At 33.0% G+C, this 24,299-nt stretch overlaps 1 protein-coding gene across 1 annotated transcript; it reads left to right on the top strand.

Moving 5' to 3' along the window:
* The first annotated feature begins 1,671 nt into the window (after positions 1-1,671).
* On the top strand, positions 1,672-24,299 carry LOC133332144 (uncharacterized). The gene is made up of 10 exons (XM_061540522.1): positions 1,672-1,894; positions 4,713-4,853; positions 5,395-5,549; positions 9,235-9,378; positions 11,802-11,928; positions 12,804-13,084; positions 22,336-22,533; positions 23,633-23,725; positions 23,945-24,094; positions 24,161-24,299. The coding sequence occupies exons 1-10, from the start codon at positions 1,672-1,674 to the stop codon at positions 24,293-24,295; spliced, it is 1,647 nt and encodes a 548-aa protein (XP_061396506.1). The 3' UTR covers positions 24,296-24,299.

Raw genomic sequence — 24,299 nt, 5'->3', positions numbered from 1 at the left:
CTCCGATAGGTCCTTTCCGACTTGAACTGGTGACCTTGTGCCTCTTAAAGTTATCCTGCATAGCCGTATTGATTTTTCAGGAATGTCGAACGCAGACCTTACTTTAAATACCTCTGAACGGATAGGGATGTCGAAGGCGGCTCTAAAGTCGACGAATGGGTGAAATGTGTCAAATGTGGAAATGTGTCCCGGTATTTTCCATGATCTGGCGCAGAGTGAAAATCTGGTCAAGTGGATTTGTACTAATCAGCTTGTGCATGCTTCTAATCTATCGGCACCTGCTGCTTTATTATTCTTCAAGCGATTGATTGCTATTTTGACCTCATCTTGGCTAGGTGGTGTACACTCTATACCGTCATCTTTTATTGGCTCTGGGGTATATTCTTCACCGCCAGTATTTGATATCAGAAGATTTGCAAATTGTTCCTTCCAGATCCTTAATACGCTATCTGTATCTGTTAACAGGTTTCAATTTTCATCTATACGGGAGGAAATGCCTGCACCAATAAAGACTTATTACCCTATAGCAACCCAAAATACTAGATTACACCCGAATAGGTTGAAAACGGGCCCAAAAGCTTGCCTTATCTGTTGCATAGCTCTAGCTTCAATATTGTGAGTTGTATCATGATTTCAACCGGCGAATCGGCATAGAATTTTATTCTGATCACTAATATATCGAAATTTTGCAAAGGAAATGATAATTTAATATACACTCCACTTTGGGGTGGAGCTGGCGCCCAACATTAGCCAAATAATTCCTTAAGAAGGTTTGTAAAGATCTTCGCTAATTTTTATAAAAGATGACATTCTAATGACCTTTCCGTTATGCGTTATATTTGAAATTTTACCAAATGAGATATGTGGCGCCCAAAATGTAATAAAAATTCGGCTTATTATTTATTAGATTTCTCTTAATCAACTAGACTTGTTAGAGTTTCAAAAATTCCTTCCTATTGGTTACAATACTTTTCTCAGATGAGTCTTTTTTCCTGTTATTCCTTTTGCAAGCATAGGGCTTCCACAAAGCATGGCCATCGTATTCGGTTTGCTGACGTTCCCATGTAAGGTTATTTTTTTTTATTAGTTCTTGGTTCATTGTTTGCCTTGATCGATCTTGATTTTGTGATCCATTTAGCACAGCTGACTATCCGCTTAACTGTCAAAACGCATAGGTTCTAAATTAATTCGAAGTGCAATGTTGCCAACCATGAGAAATATTAATAGATAAATATTGGCAGATGGTCGAATATAAAAAAACATATTAAGTCAAATGTATTCTGCAAGGTTTACACAAATCGGGACTTAAACAGAACGTGTAAACATTATATATCTATGAAATTGAAATTATTGTTTTCTTATTCCACTAATCCCTTCACATATTATCATGTTATATATTTTTGTTTTTTTTTTCTAGATTTGATTAAACCAACAAATTAATACGACAAGAAAACAAAACCCAAAAACCTTAATAATAATGCAAGTGATTATTAAATAAACAACGGTAAAATTAACCATTATTAATAATTAAGAATAAAGAGAAGAAAAATAACTTAATATTACGGAAACGGAAATCTATTAACTAACTCACTAACCATTTGTTAACGAACACAAACGTCAAAATTAAAATAAAACACCCCAAGAATTATGCATGCTCAAACATCGGCAAGAATGGCGACGACACGCCAGGAACAATCACAGCAGCAAAGGAAACCATCACATCCCCTGTATGCCAATGAAGGCTTAAGTTCCAAGAAAACTGCTTTAATTATTGTAACGGTTGTTGGCTGTATTGCCATTCTGTGGCCGAAAGTTTTCTATCCCATGATGTTTGGTGGCAGCGCTGTAGCCACCACCAAGGCCAATATAAAGGAACCCCATCGTGGTCCAGGAGGTAAGTTTTTTTAATTTTTTTATATAATTTTACAATATTGGGAAAGGTGTTTGGTGCAATATTGGAAGAAGGAGATCTGTAGGTCTTCCATAATACGTCCTTAAAGGAGAATGGCGCCCAAACTAACATTTGATTTTTATATTCCTTTATAAAGGAATATAAATCTCCGTATGTGTCTCCAATTTAATATAAAAAAAGAAAAGTGAAATAAAGGAAACTAATAGCGATGTGTAAGTTCCAGGAAGAAAATCATTTAATCTGATTCATATAATTGAAGAAAGCGCAAACGGATATATTAACAAAAACAAATGGATTACAAGGATAGGATAAAGAAAATCGAATCTTAGGAGCACAATTGATAAAATTAACCGAACTTTACAGCAAAGTAGAAGGTGTCCTGAAGATGTTAAGACTAACAAAAGACTACAGGTTACGGTCATTGTACACTCAGTTAGAGATCTAAAGGTAAAGCATGATGAGGCTAAAATGAATGCTGTGACCTAGAAAAACTTGCTTTCTTACCTGGCTTGTGACAGAACATTTGTTCCATAAGCGGAGCTTAAAAAAGATTTACAGGCGCATCGTTCTTGCGCGCAGCTCTTCCAATTTTAATGACCATGTTTCGAAATGTTCTCTTCCTCCTGATCTTTCCATTTATTTCGTGCCTTTCTCCTTCTGCGTGAGTCATAAGTTGGCTCGTTTTTATATGCCTTTTGTGCTGGGGCATTCTCATCCATTCTCACAACATGGCCTAGCCAACGTAGTCGCTGAAGCACGATAAGTATATCTATGTCGATGACTGAGAATACGCATTAAAAATCCGCATGGTTCATTCGCCGGCGATATTCATCGTCAACGCAGATCGGCCCATAGATATTCGGTAGCATTTTTCTCTCAAACACACCAAGAGCTGCCTCATCTGCTTGCGCAAGTACCCATGCTTCAGATCCATACAACAGCACGGGTAATATCAGCGTCTTGTAGAGTGTGAGTTTGGTCTGGCGGCCGTTGGCTATTCTCCTCCGAATTTCAAAACTGATGTCATTAGTTTTATTTATGGCGGTACCGAGATATATAAAAGATTTGACTACCTTGAAGCTGCAGTTCTCAAGTTCCACAGCTCGAGTCTACTGGACGTCTTGCGAGTGATACCATCAGCTTGGTCTTTTCGCAATTTAATGCCAGACCTACTTTAGCAGACAACTTCTAAATTTGTTCAAAGGTAGCTGTTACCGCTCGCAAAGTTCGACTCATTATGTCGATGTCATCGGTGTAGGCGAGTAACATGTGTTATTTGGTATACAGTGTGCCATTTCTACCTTTGCCTCTCGTATGACCTTTTCCAGCAGTATGCTAAACAGGTCACACGACAAACGGTCACCTTGTCTGAATCCTCGTTCGGTATTGCAGGGCTCCGAGAGTTCTTTTCCGACTTTAACTGCTGACCTTGTGCCACTTAATGTTATCCTGCATAGCGGTATTAATTTTGCAGGAATACCGAACGCAGACATGACATTAACCTCTGAACGGATAAGGCTATCGAATGCGGCTCTATAGTCGATGTGTTTTTCGTGGGTCTTTTCCAGGATTTGGCGCAGAGTAAAAATCTGGTCAATGGTGGATTTGCCAGGCCGAAGCCGTATTGGCATGGCCCAATAATGTCATTGACCATTGGCTTCAGTCTTGCACACAGTACGCTGGCTAGCACTTCATATGCGATGGGAAGGAGATTTATTCCCCTATAGTTGTCTCCTTTTTGGGCACGGCACACAGGTTGCTGAGGTTCCAATCATTGGTCATGTATTCCTCGAGCATAATTGTACTAATCACCTGGTGCATGCTCCAGACCAGCATCTGACCACCGGTCTTGAATAGTTCGGCTGGTAATCCATCGGCACCTACTGTTTTATGGTTCTTCAGCCAATTAAGTGCTACTCTGACCTCAACATGGCTAGGTGGTGTACAATCTATACCGTCATCTCTTATTGGTTTTGGGGTATCTTCTTCACAGCCACTATTTGATACCAGAAGCTTTGAAAAATGCTCATTCCAGATACTCAACACGCTATCTGTCACCAGGTTTCCATCTTCATCTCTACAGGAGGATGTGCCTGCACCAAAGCCTTAAGTAAATCGACTTTCGACTAATCGATTAATGGACTTTTTGAAAAGTCTAATAATCGATGTTGACTTTTGATCTTTGGGCAAATCGCAAAGTTGACTTTTCAAGATCGAGTTTCGATTCTTCTTCATAAATGCTTGGAATATACTCACAAGCCCAAATTGCACAAAAATGCACATTCCAGAACTTTATTTTATCTGATGACAAATTTCATATAAAAGATTTAATTTTTAGTCAAATTTTAGACATTTTTGACAAAGTCGAAAGATTGAAAGTCTAAAAATCTATTTTTTGGTCTGTGGCAAAAATCTAAAAGTCGACTTTTGCGCTCGACTACGTATCCCTACTATAAATATCGATTTGCTCACGCTCACGTTTTTCTTGTTCTTTCTCCTTTTTTTCTGAAAATACGTTTCTCATTTTCTCCCAATAATTCTCCCTCGCATTGCGTGCTGCGACCTATCCTATCAGTATTTAATTCGAAATCTTTCTGGTCTTCAATGTAAAGGTCTTCCAGTCAAGCTACCAAACATCTTCAACCTCTCCATATTGTATTTAAAATATATATTTTTTATAATTTATTTATTTCTTCTTTATAATTTTGTTTATTATTTTTTATGTTGTGATTCTGTTGTGATCGATGTTGTTATATTGGGAAATATAAATTTTCGATGATAAATGAAAAAACAACAACAGGTTGTTGTGACGTGGTACTCAACAGGGAAGAATTTTTCAATGCTACCTCAATGAAAACTAAAAAACCGGCCATCGAAGAGCCGGTTATATTTGGACCGCAGCTATATCGTAAAAGTTTGAATATTTACACTGGTGAAATAAGTATGATGATCGCAAATGAAAAAAAAATTGAGTTTGAAAATTAAGCATGGAGTTACAGTGACTAATATTGGTTAAAAAAATATTCGGAAAATTAAAAAAAAGTTTGAAAATATTTATGAAACCTGACCTTGACTAACATTGAAAACATTACACATTCTCTTATGCATTATATTCGGTTAATTAAACTGAAAACTCAATTAAATCTGGGGTAATGCATCACTCATGCACTTGGGCAATTTTTTTTTCTCTTCGTGACTAATGCGAATTATTTGCGAATCTCAAGAAAAAAACTAAAACTTATGGCTATGGTATTTGATTTTTATCTAACAACACAATTTTATTTAACAAATTGCTTTATACAATTAACATTGTGTTTTTTTGTTATTGTTATTATAATTTAATGCATGATTTTTTTAACACCAGCTTTAGTTTTTTTTTCAATTTCACTTTCGTTTGTTAAGAATTTTTTTTCTTGTTGCATGTTTTTCTTGCATTTATGTGAACAAGTTTTAACTGAAATGTGTATTTTACATTTCCATAGGTATACGCCAGGAACGTCCAGCCCACTTGCATCCCGATTCAGTTTATCAGGCAATGCGTGAACGTGGCCGGGCCATACCAGCCACACCGACAATACCGATTGTGGAACGCAAGACATCGCCAAGTAATCCACCACCACGTATTGTTGAGGGAAGGGTAAGTACAAATCAAATACACCGCCATATATAATAAGATAGAATTTCAATAGATTAAAAATCCTTTACAGACACACCATAAACCCTCCAAATGTCCTCTATAGATAGTTTCATAAAAAATATATAAGAATAGAAGAAAGAAAGTTGTTTCTTAGGATCACAGTTGATTAAATTAATTGCACGCAGCAATAAAGCAGAAGGTACCACGAAGTCATCTGAATATTCTAGAGTTAACCATAAAAAATAGATCACTGTCAGGGCACGAAAACTTTCAATGAGATCTAAAGGCAAACGATAAAGAGACTGAAATAAAGGACATGACTTCAAAGAACAAGTTCACGAACTTTAGTCCGAATTGGAACAGTTGAAGAGAAAGTACAGTCGGCAAATATGGAAGCAACTCAACCTTAAAGTCTTTGGAAAATAAGTTAAGGCCAATTAATTTTTTGGGCCTTGAAAAATTATTCAAATGTTTTCCTTTGAAAACCCAGGTCATATTTGAAAATCTCCGTCCCTTCAAAAGTTTTTTTTGTATATACGCGTTTTTCGAAGGCTTGTAAAGACACACGAAAAACATATCAACACATACCACCTATTCGTCGACGATAAAGCCGTACTCGACAGCCATATCTGTTCAGAGAGGTTTTTAAAGCCATGTCTGCGTTCGACATTCCTGCAAAATTAATACGGCTATACAGGATAACTTCAACTGGCAGAAGGTCAGCAGTTAATGTCGGAAAGGGACTCTCGGAGCCCTTTAATACCGAACGTGGATTCAGACAAGGTGACAGTTTGTCGTGTGACCTGTTTAACATCCTGCTGGAAAAGATCGTACGAGATACAAATTAAACCGAAATGACACTCTGTACACCAAATAGCATATGTTTCTCCACTACACCGACGACATCGACATAATGGGTCGAACATTGCGAGCGGTAACAGCCACGAATTGAGAAGGAATCTGACAAAGTGGGACTGGCAGTAAATGGCGAGAACGCCAAGCAGATGGTATTAACGGCCAAGACGTGCAGTAGACTCGAACCAACTGCAGAACTTGAAAATTACACCTTCGAGGTAGTGAACGATTTTATATTCCTCGTTACCGCCATAACAAAACAAATAACATTAACTTTGAAATCCGGAGGAGAATAGTGTTGGCCAACAGATGCTACTCTAGTCTATGTAAGCAATTCAGAAACCAAGCCACCTTTCGCCAGACCAAACCTACATTCTACAAGACACTAATACTACCTGTACTTTTGTATGGATCTGAAGCATTGATACTTAGGCAAACAGATGAGGCAGCTCTTGGAGTGTTTGAGAGAAAAAAAAATCTCCGGAAGATGAATACCATCGTCGAATGAGCTATACCATCTATTCTCGGACATCGACATAGTCAGACGGATCGAGCTGCAGCGACTACGTTAGCTAGGTCATGTTTTGTGAATGGATAATGGCATATAAAAACGAGCCAAGTTATGGTTCACGCAGAAGGGGAAGACGACGAATCCGATGAAAAATCAAGTAGAAGACAACATCTCGGAATATGGTTCTTCAAATTAGATGAGATGTGCACAAGACCGACGTGCTTGGAAATATTTTTTAAGTTCGGCCTATGGAACAAACGTTCTCTTGAGACCTTTTTTTAATCCCGCCTAAATACTTTCTTGGAAATCTGATCCCACCTAAATCCTTTCTTGAAAATCTGTCCTTTAAAAATCACAGTCTAAAGTCCTTTCTTTAACATTCCTCGCCTAAAATCCCTCCTTGGAAACTCTTCTTAAAAATCCTTGCCTAAAATCCTTATTGAAAAATCATAATTAAAAATCATCGCCTAAAATCCCTTCTTCAATTTTTTTTCTTTAAAACACCTCGCCTCAAATCTCATCTTTAAAATATGTTCTTTAAAACGCCCCGCCTGAAATCTCTGCTTGAAAATCTGTTGTTTTAAAAACCCACGCCTATTTTAGACCTTGAACAAATCTTCTCTAAAAACCCACGCCTATTTAGGCCTTGGACAAATCTTCTTTAAAATCCACGCCTATTTTAGAGCTATTTTAGGCCAAGGAAAAATATTCTTTAAAGAATCCACGAATTTTTAGGCCCTAAAATCCACGCCTATTTTAGGCCTAGGAAAAATATTATTAAAAAAAATCCATGCCTAGAAAAAATATTCTTTAAAAAACCCACGCCTTCCATGGGCCTAGAAAAATATTCCTTGAAAAAATCCACACCTTCGATGGGCCTAGAAAAAATATTCTTTTAAAATTAACCCCTTCGATGGACCTAGACAAAATATTCTTTAAAAATCCACCTAGAAAAAATATTCTTTAAAAAATCCACGTCTAGAAAAAATTTTCTTGTAAAAATCCAGGCGTACTATGGTCCTAGAAAAAATATTCTTTAAAAAATCCACGCTTATTTTAGGTCCAGAAAGATATTATTTCGCTAAAAAAATACACACATCCTTTAGGCCCCGAAACCAATCTTTAAAAAAAATCGACTCGACGTCCAACATGATCCTCGAAAAATAAGATATTCTCTAACTAAATCTGCATTTTTACTTAATGCCACATTTTGGAATATTTTAATAATTTTCACTGACCGTGAAAATATTTTTTCTATCTCTCCTTCGCCTTGTTTTATTTTATCTAGCGTTTATTTTCTTTTCGTTCCGTTATTGGCTTGAATACGTGTATACCAAAAATAGCGCGACTGGTGTGGATAAAATATATTGCCAAAAAATGTGTGGTCGCCCGTGATGTATATTAGATGGGGTATACAAAATATGGTGTGGAAAATTTAAAATTTCTAATAAAATTATACTGAAAGTGATTTATATTAAATATATAGAGTTGCTATTTAAATGTTAGAATTTATTTCATACAGTTTTCATTTTTTACTTTTTTAATGGAGCCATTCTATTATCCGTCATCTAAACAAATATTTATTTATATTTAATTATGACCAGAGATCCAAATCACTTGTTTATTTTTACGTTACGTTAATGGTCCTGAATTCTGATGTCAAAAAACACCCATCACATAAATATTACTAACGTCACAATGTAAACAAAACGTAAAATCGATATTCAAAAGTGCACATCTTCAAAAAATATAAACTGGTGGCAGCTATATATCAAAATACCAAATTTCGAATTAAAAAATATAAAATATTGAGACTATGTGAAAATCGTACCAATAGAGAATATTAAAAAAATTCAAGAACATTGATTATCAGTTCGAATCACTGCCCTTGGCCATGTCTAAAGTTCATTGCAATTATGAAAAAAATCTTAAATAATAATTTATTATATTTCCATTCAGTTTTCGTATTCGATTTTGAATTCCATGATGGTCTCACTCTCTCACACTTTTCATTTTTTCTTTTTTATGACTGAGAGAGAGAGAAACAAATACAAAATCCAAATAAATATTAACCCATTTAAATTTCGCGTGTCTATATATATATATATAAACATAATTAAATATATATGTATTTTTAAGATAAACAATCCGATTTGCATTTATATATATTTGAAATTTGAAAAAAAAAAGATTTTAGCAAATGAGCAACAACTAAATTGACATGAATCATCTTGTTATTGTTTTATCTATACACGTACATATCTATTTTTGCCAAAATTTATTAATGTTGATTTTCTTATTTTATTTGTCTGATTTCAGCCTGGCCCAATACCTGGCATGCGTCCACCCATGGGTGCGGGTGCAATGCATCAGCCACAAGCGAAAGCCAATCAAAGTGTGGGCATTTTAATGCCATTGTATACCATAGGCATTGTTATATTCTTCGGTTATACTATCGTTAAGGTGAGTATTGAAAAATATTAAAAAACAAACACAACTATTTAATGCGTTGAAAAAATATTCTATAAAAAATCCACGCCTTGTGTGACCCTTGAAAAAATATTCTATAAAAAATCCACGCCTTGTGTGACCATTGAAAAAATATTCTATAAAAAATCCACACCTTGTGTGACCCTTGAAAAAATATTCTATAAAATATTATCCTTAAAAAATCCACGCCTTGGATAGGCCTTAAAAAATAGTCTTTAAAAAATCCACGCCTTGGATAGGCCTTAAAAAATAGTCTTTAAAAAATCCACGCCTTGGATAGGCCTTAAAAAATAGTCTTTAAAAAATCCACGCCTTGGATAGGCCTTAAAAAATAGTCTTTAAAAAATCCACGCCTTGGATAGGCCTTAAAAAATAGTCTTTAAAAAATCCACGCCTTGGATAGGCCTTAAAAAATAGTCTTTAAAAAATCCACGCCTTGGATAGGCCTTAAAAAATAGTCTTTAAAAAATCCACGCCTTGGATAGGCCTTAAAAAATAGTCTTTAAAAAATCCACGCCTTGGATAGGCCTTAAAAAATAGTCTTTAAAAAATCCACGCCTTGGATAGGCCTTAAAAAATAGTCTTTAAAAAATCCACGCCTTGGATAGGCCTTAAAAAATAGTCTTTAAAAAATCCACGCCTTGGATAGGCCTTAAAAAATAGTCTTTAAAAAATCCACGCCTTGGATAGGCCTTAAAAAATAGTCTTTAAAAAATCCACGCCTTGGATAGGCCTTGAAAAATAGTCTTTAAAAAATCCACGCCTTGGATAGGCCTTGAAAAATAGTCTTTAAAAAATCCACGCCTTGGATAGGCCTTGAAAAATAGTCTTTAAAAAATCCACGCCTTAGATAGGCCTTGAAAAATAGTCTTTAAAAAATCCACGCCTTGGATAGTCCTTGAAAAATAGTCTTTATAAAATCCACGCCTTGGATAGGCCTTAAAAAATAGTCTTTAAAAAATCCACGCCTTGGATAGGCCTTGAAAAAAAGTCTTTAAAAAATCCACGCATTGGATAGGCCTTGAAAAATAGTCTTTATAAAATCCACGCCTTGGATAGGCCTTCAAAAATAATCTTTAAAAAATCCACGCCTTGGCTAGGCCTTGAAAAATAGTCTTTAAAAAATCTACGCCTTGGCTAGGCCTTGAAAAATAGTCTTTAAAAAATCTACGCCTTGGCTAGGCCTTGAAAAATAGTCTTTAAAAAATCTACGCCTTGGCTAGGCCTTGAAAAATAGTCTTTAAAAAATCTACGCCTTGGCTAGGCCCTTGAAAAATAGTCTTTAAAAAATCTACGCCTTGGCTAGGCCTTGAAAAATAGTCTTTAAAAAATCTACGCCTTGGCTAGGCCTTGAAAAATAGTCTTTAAAAAATCTACGCCTTGGCTAGGCTTTGAAAAATAGCCTTTAAAAAATCTACGCCTTGGCTAGGCTTTGAAAAATAGTCTTTAAAAAATCTACGCCTTGGCTAGGCCATGAAAAATAGTCTTTAAAAAATCTACGCCTTGGCTAGGCCTTGAAAAATAGTCTTTAAAAAATCTACGCCTTGGCTAGGCCTTGAAAAATAGTCTTTAAAAAATCTACGCCTTGGCTAGGCCTTGAAAAATAGTCTTTAAAAAATCTACGCCTTGGCTAGGCCTTGAAAAATAGTCTTTAAAAAATCTACGCCTTGGCTAGGCCTTGAAAAATAGTCTTTAAAAAATCTACGCCTTGGCTAGGCCTTGAAAAATAGTCTTTAAAAAATCTACGCCTTTGATAGGCCTTGAAAAATAGTCTTTAAAAAATCTACGCCTTGGATAGGCCTTGAAAAATAGTCTTTAAAAAATCCACGCCTTGGATAGGCCTTGAAAAATAGTCTTTAAAAAATCCACGCCTTGGATAGGCCTTGAAAAATAGAGTTTAAAAAATCCACGCCTTGGATAGGCCTTGAAAAATAGTCTTTAAAAAATCCACGCCTTGGATAGGCCTTGAAAAATAGTCTTTAAAAAATCCACGCCTTGGATATTCCTTGAAAAATAGTCTTTAAAAAATCCACGCCTTGGATAGGCCTTGAAAAATAGTCTTTAAAAAATCCACGCCTTGGATAGGCCTTGAAAAATAGTCTTTAAAAAATCCACGCCTTGGATAGGCCTTGAAAAATAGTCTTTAAAAAATCCACGCCTTGGATAGGCCTTGAAAAATAGTCTTTAAAAAATCCACGCCTTGTCTGACCCTTGAAAAATAGTCTTTAAAAAATCCACGCCTTGTCTGACCCTTGAAAAAATATTCTTTAAAAATTTCCCGCCTATTCTAGTCCTTGAAGAAAATGTTCCTTAAAAATCCATGTCTATTTTATTTGTTAATATAATTCTAACCTCAAATATTTTTCTTCTTCTTTTTAAATTTGTTTGGAGTTTAGATAGTCTTCAAGAAGCCAGTACCAAATGCACCCTATGGCCCGGCACCTTCGGATCCCAATTTCCGAAAAGATGTATTCGGTCATGAAAATGGTAGACATGTTGAGGATTTGAACGGATCGAAATTGGGTAAGTGGCAACTAGTTCCAAACAAAAGAGATTTTTTTTAGAAATATATTATCAGGATTCCTTTGTATTAGTTTGTTGTACAATATATCGTCAAACATTTACATGCTACATATGAACTTAGCTTAAATATTTAATATCCGAAAAAAATATATTTCCCTATTTTTTGTGTATTCATTCAATTAAAAAATTATGAATGCCTACATTTTGAACATCATTATCCTGTGATCCTGCTGTGAAACAGGATGGCGAGAACATCAAACAAGTAAGATAATTTCGTTAAGAGTTCGTTTTTCTCATTCAGATTTTTTTTAATAATTTAAAAAATATATTTCTGTAGAGATCTTGAAATTTATTGTAATATCTTCTTATGTTGGTTCTGATATTCATAATTTATTGTTTTTTTAATTTTCATTAGACGTTGTTGTTGTTCTTTATGGCAAACATTTTTTAGAATATGTCCTCCGGTTTATACAAACAAAACAAAAAAATGAAATCTTTTGAAATTTCAAAACAAAAGCTGCTTTTAATGTTTTCTTTGAGTAACCTCTTAAGCCAATTAATTTTGATTTGGGTTTTGTGTACATAAATATTTGGTGTCCTTGATATCCTATTATTTTTCTATATAAAATAATAAATTCTATTATTCTTAGTATAATAAATGTTGTCATTAGTTAACCCATCCACCATTCAAACCATTTGCCATCATATTCATCAATTACCCTAATTTTCTGTTTTCACATCCACCATTTTTTGTTATTTGCTGTTACAATTTAAAACAAAACAAAAAATAGTTTAGTGTTTGTTTTTGAAAACCCCCATACATAGATAAAAAAACAACAACAAATCTACCCTAAAAATTAATACAAAATTTCTAGGAACTAAATATCCCGATCAACAACTTCAACGTACTAAGGCCAGTGATTTATATAATGCCACCCTATCGGCCCAGGCAGCTGCCACTAACCTATCATCTTCGCTAAAACAACAACATCAAATTGTACCACCACCACAGCAGTTGCAACAACAAATCTCTGCCGCCTCAAAGGATACGGATAAATTGATGGAAATTGAAAAATTGCGTAAAAAATTGGAGGATACCGAAAGGGCAATGGCCAAGTTAATTGCCGAAATGAATTCCGATCAATATGAAGCTAAGGTTAGATTTGGCTAAAAAGGTTTTCATTTTCCATTCAACATATGTTTTTCTATTCATTTAGTTAATTTTTTTTTTAAGTTTTAAAGTATCATTCTTTTTAAGAATTATCCACACACACAAACACCCACTCATACATATACATGTTTACACTACGAGGACACAATCATTACATTACATATGATTAAGTAAACAGCTGATTACGTTAACAGCTGATGGCGTTAACAGCTGACCACGTTAACAGCTGATGCAGCAAGAGGTTGATCAAATAAACAGCTTTTCAAATGAGCAGTTGTTTTCATAATTTTATTTTATAATTTGATTGCAAGAATTGTTTATTTAAATTTTTTGACGCGGAAAAGAAGACAATCTTCACATACATTTTTAATTGGTCCTTGGAAAAATATTGGTCCTTGGAAAATCATAGTCTAATTTAGGCGTCAAAAATATGTTTAAAAACAACTCCTCGTGTTGGTTCTTAAAAAACTATTCTTTGAAAATCCACGTCTATTTTAGGCCTTGAAAAAATATATATATATTAAAAATAATATAAAAAATTATAAAAAATATAAATTCCGTGTTTGGTCCTCGAAAATATATACTTTAAAAATCACGTCCCGTCTGAGTTCTTAAAACATATTCTTTATAAAATCCACCACTTGTCTTCAAGTGTCCACATCCAATTCATGAATTAAATGGGTCGTATAAATATTATTCTTTAAAATTCCAAACCAATAGTTGGCCCTGAAAAAAATATTTTTTTTTAAGTTCTTAAAAAATATTCTTTAAAAAATCCACGTCATTACATTAAGTAAACACATGATATGAAGATAACAGCTGATAAAGCAGGGTGTTGTTTAAATAAACAGCTGATCATATGCACAGCTGTTTACATTATTATATTTTACAACATTCAATATTTGGTATGGATTTAGGTGTAGACATGGTCTACGCATGTTTGGTTCGTTCGGCTATGGCGATCGAAAAAACATATGAATCATTCATTGTGAGTTCTTGAAGAAATATTATTTCTAAAACTCACAGCTTGTCTTCATGTCTTCACATCCATTTCACGGCCTTAAATTGGTCCTTTAAAAAGTATTATTTATAAAACCCACGCCTTGTATTCAAGTCTCTGCATCCAATTCATGACTTAAATTAATCCTTTAAAAAGTAGTCTTTAAAAATCCACGTCAAGCTTAGATCCTGAAAAAATTGTTTAAAATAATTCGTTCCTATTTTAAGTCTTGGAAAAATATTCTTTAAAAAATCAATGTCATTACATTATGTAAACATACTATGAAGCAAACAACTGATCATTTAAACAGATGATGAAGCAAGGAGTTGATCATGTAAACAGTTGATCATATGAATATCCGTTTACATTAGTTGGCATGCATTCCAATTTTTTTGGTTCATTCGGTTATGGCGATTTCCTGTCAACAACTGTTAATATGGACCAATGATCAAGGCTTATTAATAAGGTTATCCAGGGAGACCATCTAAATATCAGCTGCTTCTCAAGTTTACTGTCAAATTACATTATTGTGAATTGACATGGTGCAATAATAAGATTTTTCAAAACAAAAACATTTGTTTTTTACCCGACCAACTGTCAAAATTTTTTTGCTAATATTTTTCATAATTTGCAATATTGCACATCGAATTCAAGAAGAAACTTCGCACTTTGACACTAAAACGAATAGTCAGCTGCGCTAAATGGACTACCTATTAATAGTAACATAATGAATTGACTTCCATTATGAAGACGTAAATATTGTCCAAATTGGTGACATTAGACATGAAAAAAAAAACAGCTTGCTGGGTGACCTTAATGATAGTTTCATTGGGCGCCAAATAGTGGCTGAACGAACATTTATGTTTTTAGTGATTCTGGATGGATCATTTATTCCACTGTGTTTTCTTCCTAAGACACATATAAAAAAGTGTTCAATATAGCTCATACATAAGATTCAATATAATTAATTTTCGGAAAATAGGAACTATTCCATTTCACATACTTCTTGTTACATCGTGATCAAGGGAGACCAGCTGGATATCAACTGTTTCTCATGTTTGTTGTCAAAATCCATAACTGTGAATTGACGTCCATTATTAAAATGTAACAAAGTCCAAATTTTTGACGTTAGACTTGAGATAACAGCTGACTTTCGCTTACTGGGTGTCCTTGCATGGCCTATAAATAAGGTCACCAAGGGAGACCAGCTGATAATCGATACCTCTCAAGTTTGCTGTCAAAATGCATTATTGTGAATTGACTTCCATTATGAAAACGTAAACAAAGTCGACATTTTTGACATTAGACTTGAGAAAAAACAGCTGTTTTCCGATTTCGATTGCTATCTTGGTGACCTTATTAATAGATATTGTGTCCTTGTGAATAGATCTTGACCGTGATTATGCTATGTAATTCATGAAGGAACTAGTTCTTTTGATCGATTCACCGAAACGTTCGTAGGAACTAGGTCAGTCCACATAGTTCAATTAATCCACTGCACGATAAATTTCAGAGCCAAGAATATTTCGTGTTCAAAATTTGAAAAATTCACAATTTAGTTTTAGCATATCTGTGTAATTTTTATATGTCAAATAAATGAGGATTTCCGTAAAACATGTTTGGTGTAAATGTGATTCATTAAATGTGATTCACTAAAAAGAGCACATGAACTAGGTCAGTCGTTATAGATAAATTTTCAATGGTTTTTGACACTGATATAAGTACAATTGAAGTGTAATTACTATCCAATGCTATTCAAATCATAATCAGGATATCAATTGACAAAATATGGACGAATTTTTCAGAGTATGTAAACATTTTTTATATGTGAGCTATTAAAAACAAATAACTATGAACAAATGTAACGAACAAGATTAGTTAAAATATATAAAGAATCACTCTTTTAAATATACTTATACAGAATTTTAAAATAGTTAACCTATTTTTATTTCGTAATTTGTAGAAATTTAATTTAACGTAAATATAAATAATATGATATATTCATATATAATCACATTAATTTACATAGTCAGATACCGGAGAATATCACAATATCCTATAAACTAAATTATTTTCCAAAAAGAAAACAAACAAAAACTACATACCAACCCATTAAATCAACCACCATTTACTCATATCAAAATACCATAGTGCATACTCTTTAAAACATCAATTGTTTTTCCAATATTTATTCACCCTGAGTATTTTGTTTTATTTCATATATTTCAAGATGGTTGCCATAAATTTTCTAAAACGTCAGCAATTCCATTCTTAAGAAAAAATAAACCAAAAACAATTAAACAATTCGAAAAACACTCATCTTTATCAATTGAATCATAAGTATTATTGCAATTTTGTTTTCAATTTTCTTATTTATTTAGAATTTAGAGTAAATAATATGGACTGATTCCTAAGTTTCCCCCCCCAAAACTACTAACAACTTCTATCAATTCACAAAACCTCATTAGAATTTTGGCATGAATGAAAAATATTTTTTGCAGAGAAAAATAAAACGAAAAATAAAATCCATTCAATTTCATACATAATAAAAAAATAAATGTAAACAAATGTTTATTCGAACAAGGTCAATTACTAACAAATAATGGCTTGTGTATGCCCATGTTTTTAATATGAGATTTCCCAAACAAAAAAAATAAATAAATAAAACTGACCAACTTTTTTTTTCAAATTATCCATGAAAAAAATCCATTTTGTCTTGTTTGGCATGTTTGAGTAAATAACAAAGAAATACTACATACAAGTATTTACTCACAGTATCTATATAGCTCACTCTCTCTCGTTTAGTACTTTGTCTCTCTATCTCTCTCTTTTAAATCTCTTTAATAAATTCTCTTCGTTTTTCCAAAAATTAATTGCAAATTTTAAGTGCTCCCAATAATTTTGCATGTTGATTAAGCCAGACGTAACGTATAGTCTACACTAACGTAACGTCTTGACTAATCACAGTGAGAGCCAAATGTAGCATCGTAGTGTCATACTAACACCATATATATTTTTTCCTCATAAATTATTGAACAGCAGCATTCATTTCCTTTTGCGAAAAACAAAAAAAAAAAAATAAAACAAGTGGGGACATATTTCTAAAAATGATTTGTTTTACTTTTCACTCTCTCTCGCTCTCTGTTCAGAGATTATTTTTATGTGCAACATTACTGAATCAACTTTTTATTTATTTTATTCATCCACAAATTCATTTTTTTCATATAGTTTAAATGGCTCTTGGGTTGAAATAACGACCGATATATAAATGTTTTAAAGTGCGTTTAGATTTATCAAATCGAAGTATTTTAAATGTCATTGTGTTTATTCAGTGGGTTATATTTGACGTATATGCTATGGACTTGACATTTGAAATAATTTTTTTTTTTTCATAAATCTAAACGTGCTTGCATTTTTTCATTTTGTTGTTCAAAAAAAATCTGTTTTTTACTCGACCATCTGTCAAATTTTATCTAGTAATATTTCTCACGATTGGCAACATTATACGTCGATTTCAAGTCGAATCCATGATGCAATAATAAGGTGACGTATCAAAACAAAAATATTTGTTTTTGTCTCGACCATCTGTCAATTTTTTCCATATAATATTTCACATGGTTGGCAACATTGGGCATCGATTTCATTACGCACTTTGACAGTTAATCAAGTTATCAGCTACGCTAAATGGACTACCTATTTATTGTACCATGGTAGAAACCATAATGCAATAATAAGGTGATGTATCACAACAACAATCTCTGTTTTTGTCTCGATTATCTGTCGAATTTTTCCATATAATATTTCAAATGGTTGGCAACACTGCACAACGAATTCAAGTAGAAATTACCCACTTTGACAGTTAATCAAGACATCAGCTGCGCTAAATGGACTACCTATTCATTGTGCTATGGTAGAAACCATGATTCAATAATAAGGTGATGTATCAAAATCAAAAAATCTGCTTTTATCCGACCATCTGTCAAAAATTATTTAGTAATATTTCTCATGGTTGGCAACAAAAGTTATTTAGTAATATTTCTCATGGTTGGCAACACGTCGAATTCAAGTAGAAACTATGTACTTTGACAGTTAATAGTAAATTTACACTGTACTGAATAAAATAATTCCAGTTAGTTTAAATTGTCACCTTCAATGCCTATACATATGCCAAAAAATCCTATTAAAGAAGGTTAACCTGTTTTAACACGAATACATCTGAGTAAACGTGAATTTAGACTATGTTTATATAAACATTAAAAAAAATCTTCTTTTTTAATTAAGACCATTTATATCTACATTGAAATAATTTAAAATGGATATCAGCTGAGGTTTGCTAAAACTTTTGTTACACGAGCCATCAATGTTTCACTACTTTCGTGTGTATCTTCAAATAAATCAACTGTTTTGATTTATTTGGTAAAATAAAATACATTTTTAGAAGACGTTAAACCGATGGAAAGAAAAAATTAAAATGCCTGAACTCAACAAGAAAAAGATGTATTAAAGTACCAACTACAGAAAAACTGGCTCCGATAGTTCGTGTAACAACAGCTTAAGGAAATTGTTGAGGAAAATAGATGTTTTAGTAATCAGCTGGAAGTAAAGTCGGGAATTGAAATGTTTTTTGTTGTATTACTATAAATACCAATTGATAAATATTTTAAGATTAAAAAAAGATTATTTAATTTTGCCTGTAAGGGCGATGATCATTTGAATGAATTTTTAAGTGAGTTTTTATAATGAGTGGAAATGAATTGATATAACAGGGTTGTATTTGTTTGCACATTAATGTCCTGTGTAAATCATAGGTTAGAAAATAATGTGTATAGTGTTAAGGTAAGGTCACATTAGGAAAATATTTGACGAAAAGTGTCAAATATTTTTTTGCCATAATCTGACCACAAAATATTTCAATGACAAACACAAAAACAGCTGATATTGGGAAAACGAAATTAATTGACAGCAGCAATGTGGCCAATATTTGTTGTTTTTCGGGCAAACATTTATTTGCTCTTACAATATTTTTGTAGGAGCAAACAAAAGAAAATAACAGCTGATTTGTAAACTGTGCCGGCTTTTTATTGTTATAAATTTTGTTCCCTGATGAAATTGTGCACACATTGCAATTAGAATTTTTTAGCGGGTTAGCTACTTCATGAGGATTTATTTGACATATATACAATGGAATTGGCAATTTAAACCCACTGGGTTAACAAAATCCGGTAAAATGTAAATTTACTATTAGGATGATTTTTATTACAAATTGAATATATAAGCCCATCGTTTTGGCTTATTTTGATTTTGGAGGGTTTTTACAACCGAAACGGGAACAATAAGGCATTCCAGATTGTTGGAGGGCGACAGAATTCTTTGCAAGAAGTTGTCAATAGAAGTCCATGTTTGAACATAGTCCCATATATTTAGGAACTTCTTCATCTGTAGGTATTTAATAGTTTTCCAATTCCGGTAAGTGGCTGTAATTTAAAAGGCTGCAACACATTTTAGCAGTACAATTTCGATAAAGGATACTATTTTCCATCAAAATCAACAAAACAGCCAATCAGAAGCTGGCAGTCCTATTTGACATTTTTACTCGGACAAATTTTTCGAGTAAAATGTTTACAAAGAGAATGTCATTGTGTTTTTTGTTCTTTTAAATATGGTTCAATGTTTTGCCACATTTGTGGGTTCAGGAACGGTTTTCGAGTAAAAAGTTGATGTGTCAGCTGTTATTTGTTTACGTATACATACACATTTCTATGATTTCAGCGTTTCTGTGGCTGTTTCTCAATCCATTAGGTCAAAAATTTGTAAAAATATGTAATATTCATTAGAAATGAAAAAAAGATTTAAATTTTTTAGCAGCTGCCATAGTTTTGTTGGGAAACTCTTGGGAATTTTAACGTAGGAGAATTTTTTAGAATTTTTTAGGAGAATTGATGAACTTTTTTTTGGTGCAAATGCAGGGTTGTATTTGAAATTCTCTTGATTTGGAATATGATTTGAGTTGATTTATGCCAGGCATGCTTACCCATATACGCTACCGTAACTGAGGGTCGATGGGTAAACACATTTTCTCTTTTTTTCTCTTTACGTCAGTCGTTTTTAATGGTGAATTCTCAGTTACGCTCGCACACACTTGCTCTCAATTTAATTTTGCCCAACACTGATTTATGCTATGTACAGACGAGCGTTGTTCGCTCTCTCATTCGTTGTTCGACCCTTAATTATGAAGTAATACTTAGTTCCCAATACAAAATTGTCTGAGCGAACACCTAATTTTGTACGTTGTTCAATTCGAATCACTCTCTGAATCACCAATAATTTTGTCCCATCTCTAACAATTGAGAGAATTTATCGAAAATAAATTAATTTTGACAGCATGACAAAAATTTTAAAATTTTCAAACTTTTTCAGTAAAAATCATGGTATAATAATAAAAGGTAACAGCAAGTGTTGTTGTACAAAAAACGATACAACAACCACATGGAAATTTGTTGTTGTAAGTTCTACTAGTGTCAACTCATTTGACAGAAAAATGTAAACAAACAAACAAATTATCATCAAATTATTTTTATTTTGAAAATGGAATATTTTCGAATCCTCAAAATAAAAATTGAAAAACATGAATGAAAATCTATCAAATTTATATTTCTATCGCTTCCACACCTTTCCTTTAATTGAGCCATTGCCATATATGTGTGTAACACATATGACAATGCTGGGAATAGCGAGTAATTCCTTCAAGAAAGATTTACTTCCTCAAACTTTCCCAGCAGGCAGATTGAGTAAATTGAATACGGGAGCACATTAATAAAGAACAATTTCAAATTGTATGCGTTCCCAATTTTCCTGTTGGGTGATTTTTAAAAACATAATTTGTCAAATTTATATTGACACTAGTATTACGTTGGAATCAAATCAGCTGGGATTTGCTGTTACCTTTTATAATTGTACCATGAGTAAAAATGAAAATGATGAATGAAAAGTAAACAAAATTCTAGTTTTTATATATGCAGAAGGATGTAAATTTTGTTGTCTATATGATGCAATATGCATTTCTTTTCTCTTTGTTCTAATTAGCGTACAAAGCGAGAGACAAAAGTGGGGAAACCCAAACAAAAATTCTCCAATTTTTTGAATGTGACATTTGAGGTGAGAAAATAAAAAAATTTATTGAAAACAACAATATTTTCAGGAAAAATGGAAAACATGAATTAAAAGTAAAGAGATAGGGGTTGATATTATAGTCAGGAGAAAGAGAATTATTTTTTCTATTTAGATCCATATGTGATTCACGCACATATGTTACAATTTTGGTGTAAAACAAGAAACAAAAAGTTTGAAATAAAAAAAATCTGATGACAGGAATTAAGAATAGTGTTGTATAAACGGGTTAATTCGTGTACGTAATTCTGAGAGTGAACTACGTTGTTCGAATGCCCGTCATAACATGGCATTAATTATGTACGATAAAACGAGGTAAATTTGTCTCGATTTAGCTATTGAATCACGATAAAAACTTTAGTATGAATGCGTCTAAAGATTTCCTACACTTTTATTGTATCATGTTATGTTGTCACATAAACAGGAGCATTTCTTGTCGTTCAATTTCATTCCAAGAGCCCATAAACATTCATTAAAAACCCTTATAAAAAAAAAAAACAAAAAATAAAAGAAAAAAAAATCAATAATTTGATATTGTATTTTTCATACATTTCTCGATAAAACCCCAATTTTATGATGAAAACAAACAAACAAAACAAAAAATCCCATAAACCATTCAAAAACTTTACGTAACGTAGTAGTAACAGCTATACAAGGTTTAATTGATGCTGCTGACGAAGAATTAAAATTACGAGAGACTTCGACCAACGCCAACACCGATCCAAACAAGGTTAGCGCTTAGATTTTGAAATGATTTTGCAGATAGATGTACAAAAATGTGAAAAACCCCAAAAAAAAAAACAAACATGCCTCTTAATCCACTCCACGCTGCTGAATAACACTACTAATACGAATTTTGTATTTTGATTTTTGATAACAATAATTTTTATTAAAAAATACAACAAAAACTAATAATTTTTGTTTGTGTTACACTTTCTTTTCTATAACAAATTAATATTTCTAGTTTTTTGTAAACATTTTTAACAAATTTTGTGTTTTATGTTGTTTTCGGATTTTTTGTGTGTAACTCAATTTTAACAAACTGTTTTCAATTATCCCTGTAACATAGAAAAACTCCAACGAAAATTCGACCACGAACCAACAGCAACAACAAAAAGAAAACATTTCCAATGGGCATGCAAATATTCCTGAGACCACATCTGGTGACGATAGTAAAGTAGAAAAAGAAACAGAGTTGAAAAAAACGGAGCAGGCAACGGATGATAAACGTAAAAAGAGAGACGGAAGTGCTGATCGTACAGTTTCGGTGAGTATTTTTTTTAACAATTTATAATATTTTATTGTCAAAGATATTGGTCTGTGTGAACTGGTAGTTAGCGTCAACAACAGTGATGCCAAGTTAACAGAAAAATAATAATTGAACACAGTGATACATGGTCCAATAAGAAGGTCGTCCGATAAGATCAGATGATTTCACCCGTACCATGGCACAATGAATAGGTAGTCCCATGATGCAATAATAAGGTGATGTATCAAAAATTTGGCAGCATTGCACATCGAATTCAAGTAAAATTTACCACTTTGACAGTTAATCAAGACATCAGCTGCTCTAAATGGACTACCTATTCATTGTGCCATGGGTAGTCCATTTAGCGCAGCTGATGTCTCGATTAACTGTCAACGTGGGTAATTTCTACTTGAATTCGATGTGCAGTGCTGCCAACCATTTGAAATATTATAAGGAAAAATTTTGCTTTTGTCTCGATTATCTCCTTATTATTGCATCATTATTGTATTGTTAACAACAGTGATGCCAAGTTAACAGAAAAGAAATAAATGAACACAGTGGCGTATGGCCCAATAAGAAGGTCACCTGATAAGATCAGATGATTTAACCGGAACTGTCAAAATGATTTCAATTTTGACTTAATCGTATGAAAACGTAAACAAAAAAATTGACAGTATGAGGGATTTGGAACTAAAAGTATACCATTCACATAATTATACCATATAAAAGCGAGTCAACTGATGGCTCAGGCAGAAGGGGAAGGCCACGAATTATATGAAAATATCGAGTGGAAGACAACATTGCCGAATTGGAAAAACTGCGCAAAAAGACCGATGCGGCTGGAAATCTTTTTAGGCTCGGCTTATTGAACGAAAGTTCTGGCATGTCCTACTAGTTAAGACACATTGTTTATCCAATATTGATCTCTAATTTAGCTCGAAGAACCAATGACATAGTATAGGTTTAACGATTTTTAATATGTGTAATACCAATCTCTTCGTAGAGGATAATAAAAATTTTTTGCCTGACCGAACTTAAGGACCTGTTTATTTGTATAGTTTTATTTATTTTAATTTTTATTTCATTTTATTTTGTTTTTATTTATTTTGATTTAAAGGTTCTTGGAATGGAAGTAACCGCCAGTTGTGAGGGAGGCCATAAATGGTCTGGTCGTCCTCCAACTCCGGTACTGTCACACCATCACGAACATGTGAGTTTTATAATCTGAATTTTTTGGTCTTTTCCTGTACTGCAAGAATCTACGAGTTTTTTACTATTTTTTTTTTTCGATATCATAAAGGAAAAACGTGTTGCAGTATGGGAACAAACCATTTGTTTTTATTAGGCATCTTAGACACTGTTTAGACAACACAGTATTTTGGTTTCTAGTTTAGGTTATGAAAATAAATGTTATTCTCTTTTATTTCAGTCCAAATCTGAAGATGATAAGCCAGAACCACAATCAATTTATTTGGAAGGCTCTTTGGCTCACGATTCCCAGATTTTGGTTTCCGATTCGGAAATCAAGCAGGAAGAAGTTTATGATGCTGAACTTAATGGATCTGAAGAAGAACCAGCTGTAAGCAATAATAATACAAGAATTAATATTTAATGAAAAAAATATATAATCATTCCTCCTTTTTAGGTTATATTGAGTAGTAAAATGACATTATCGCTAATTAATCTGGATAATAAAGCTGATTTGAAGAAACCTACAAGTCCCGAAGTAGAAAGTCCCTTGGCTGATGATATTGAAATAATTGAACATGACCTCAACTAAAAAG

Source organism: Musca vetustissima, unplaced genomic scaffold (assembly GCF_032173495.1).
Source record: "Musca vetustissima isolate MV318-11 ecotype Yass unplaced genomic scaffold, APGP_CSIRO_Mvet_v1 utg5251, whole genome shotgun sequence".
In the NCBI taxonomy this organism is placed as follows: domain Eukaryota; kingdom Metazoa; phylum Arthropoda; class Insecta; order Diptera; family Muscidae; genus Musca; species Musca vetustissima.
This window is presented reverse-complemented; position numbering and strand designations above follow the sequence as displayed.

Coding starts and splice junctions, on each gene's coding strand:
- LOC133332144 (XM_061540522.1), top strand. CDS start 1,672: ATGGCGACGACACGCCAGGAACAATCACAGCAGCAAAGGAAACCATCA. Junction 11,929..12,803: donor TTTGAACGGATCGAAATTGG/GTAAGTGGCAAC, acceptor CAAAATTTCTAG/GAACTAAATATCCCGATCAA. Junction 23,726..23,944: donor TGTCACACCATCACGAACAT/GTGAGTTTTATA, acceptor CTTTTATTTCAG/TCCAAATCTGAAGATGATAA.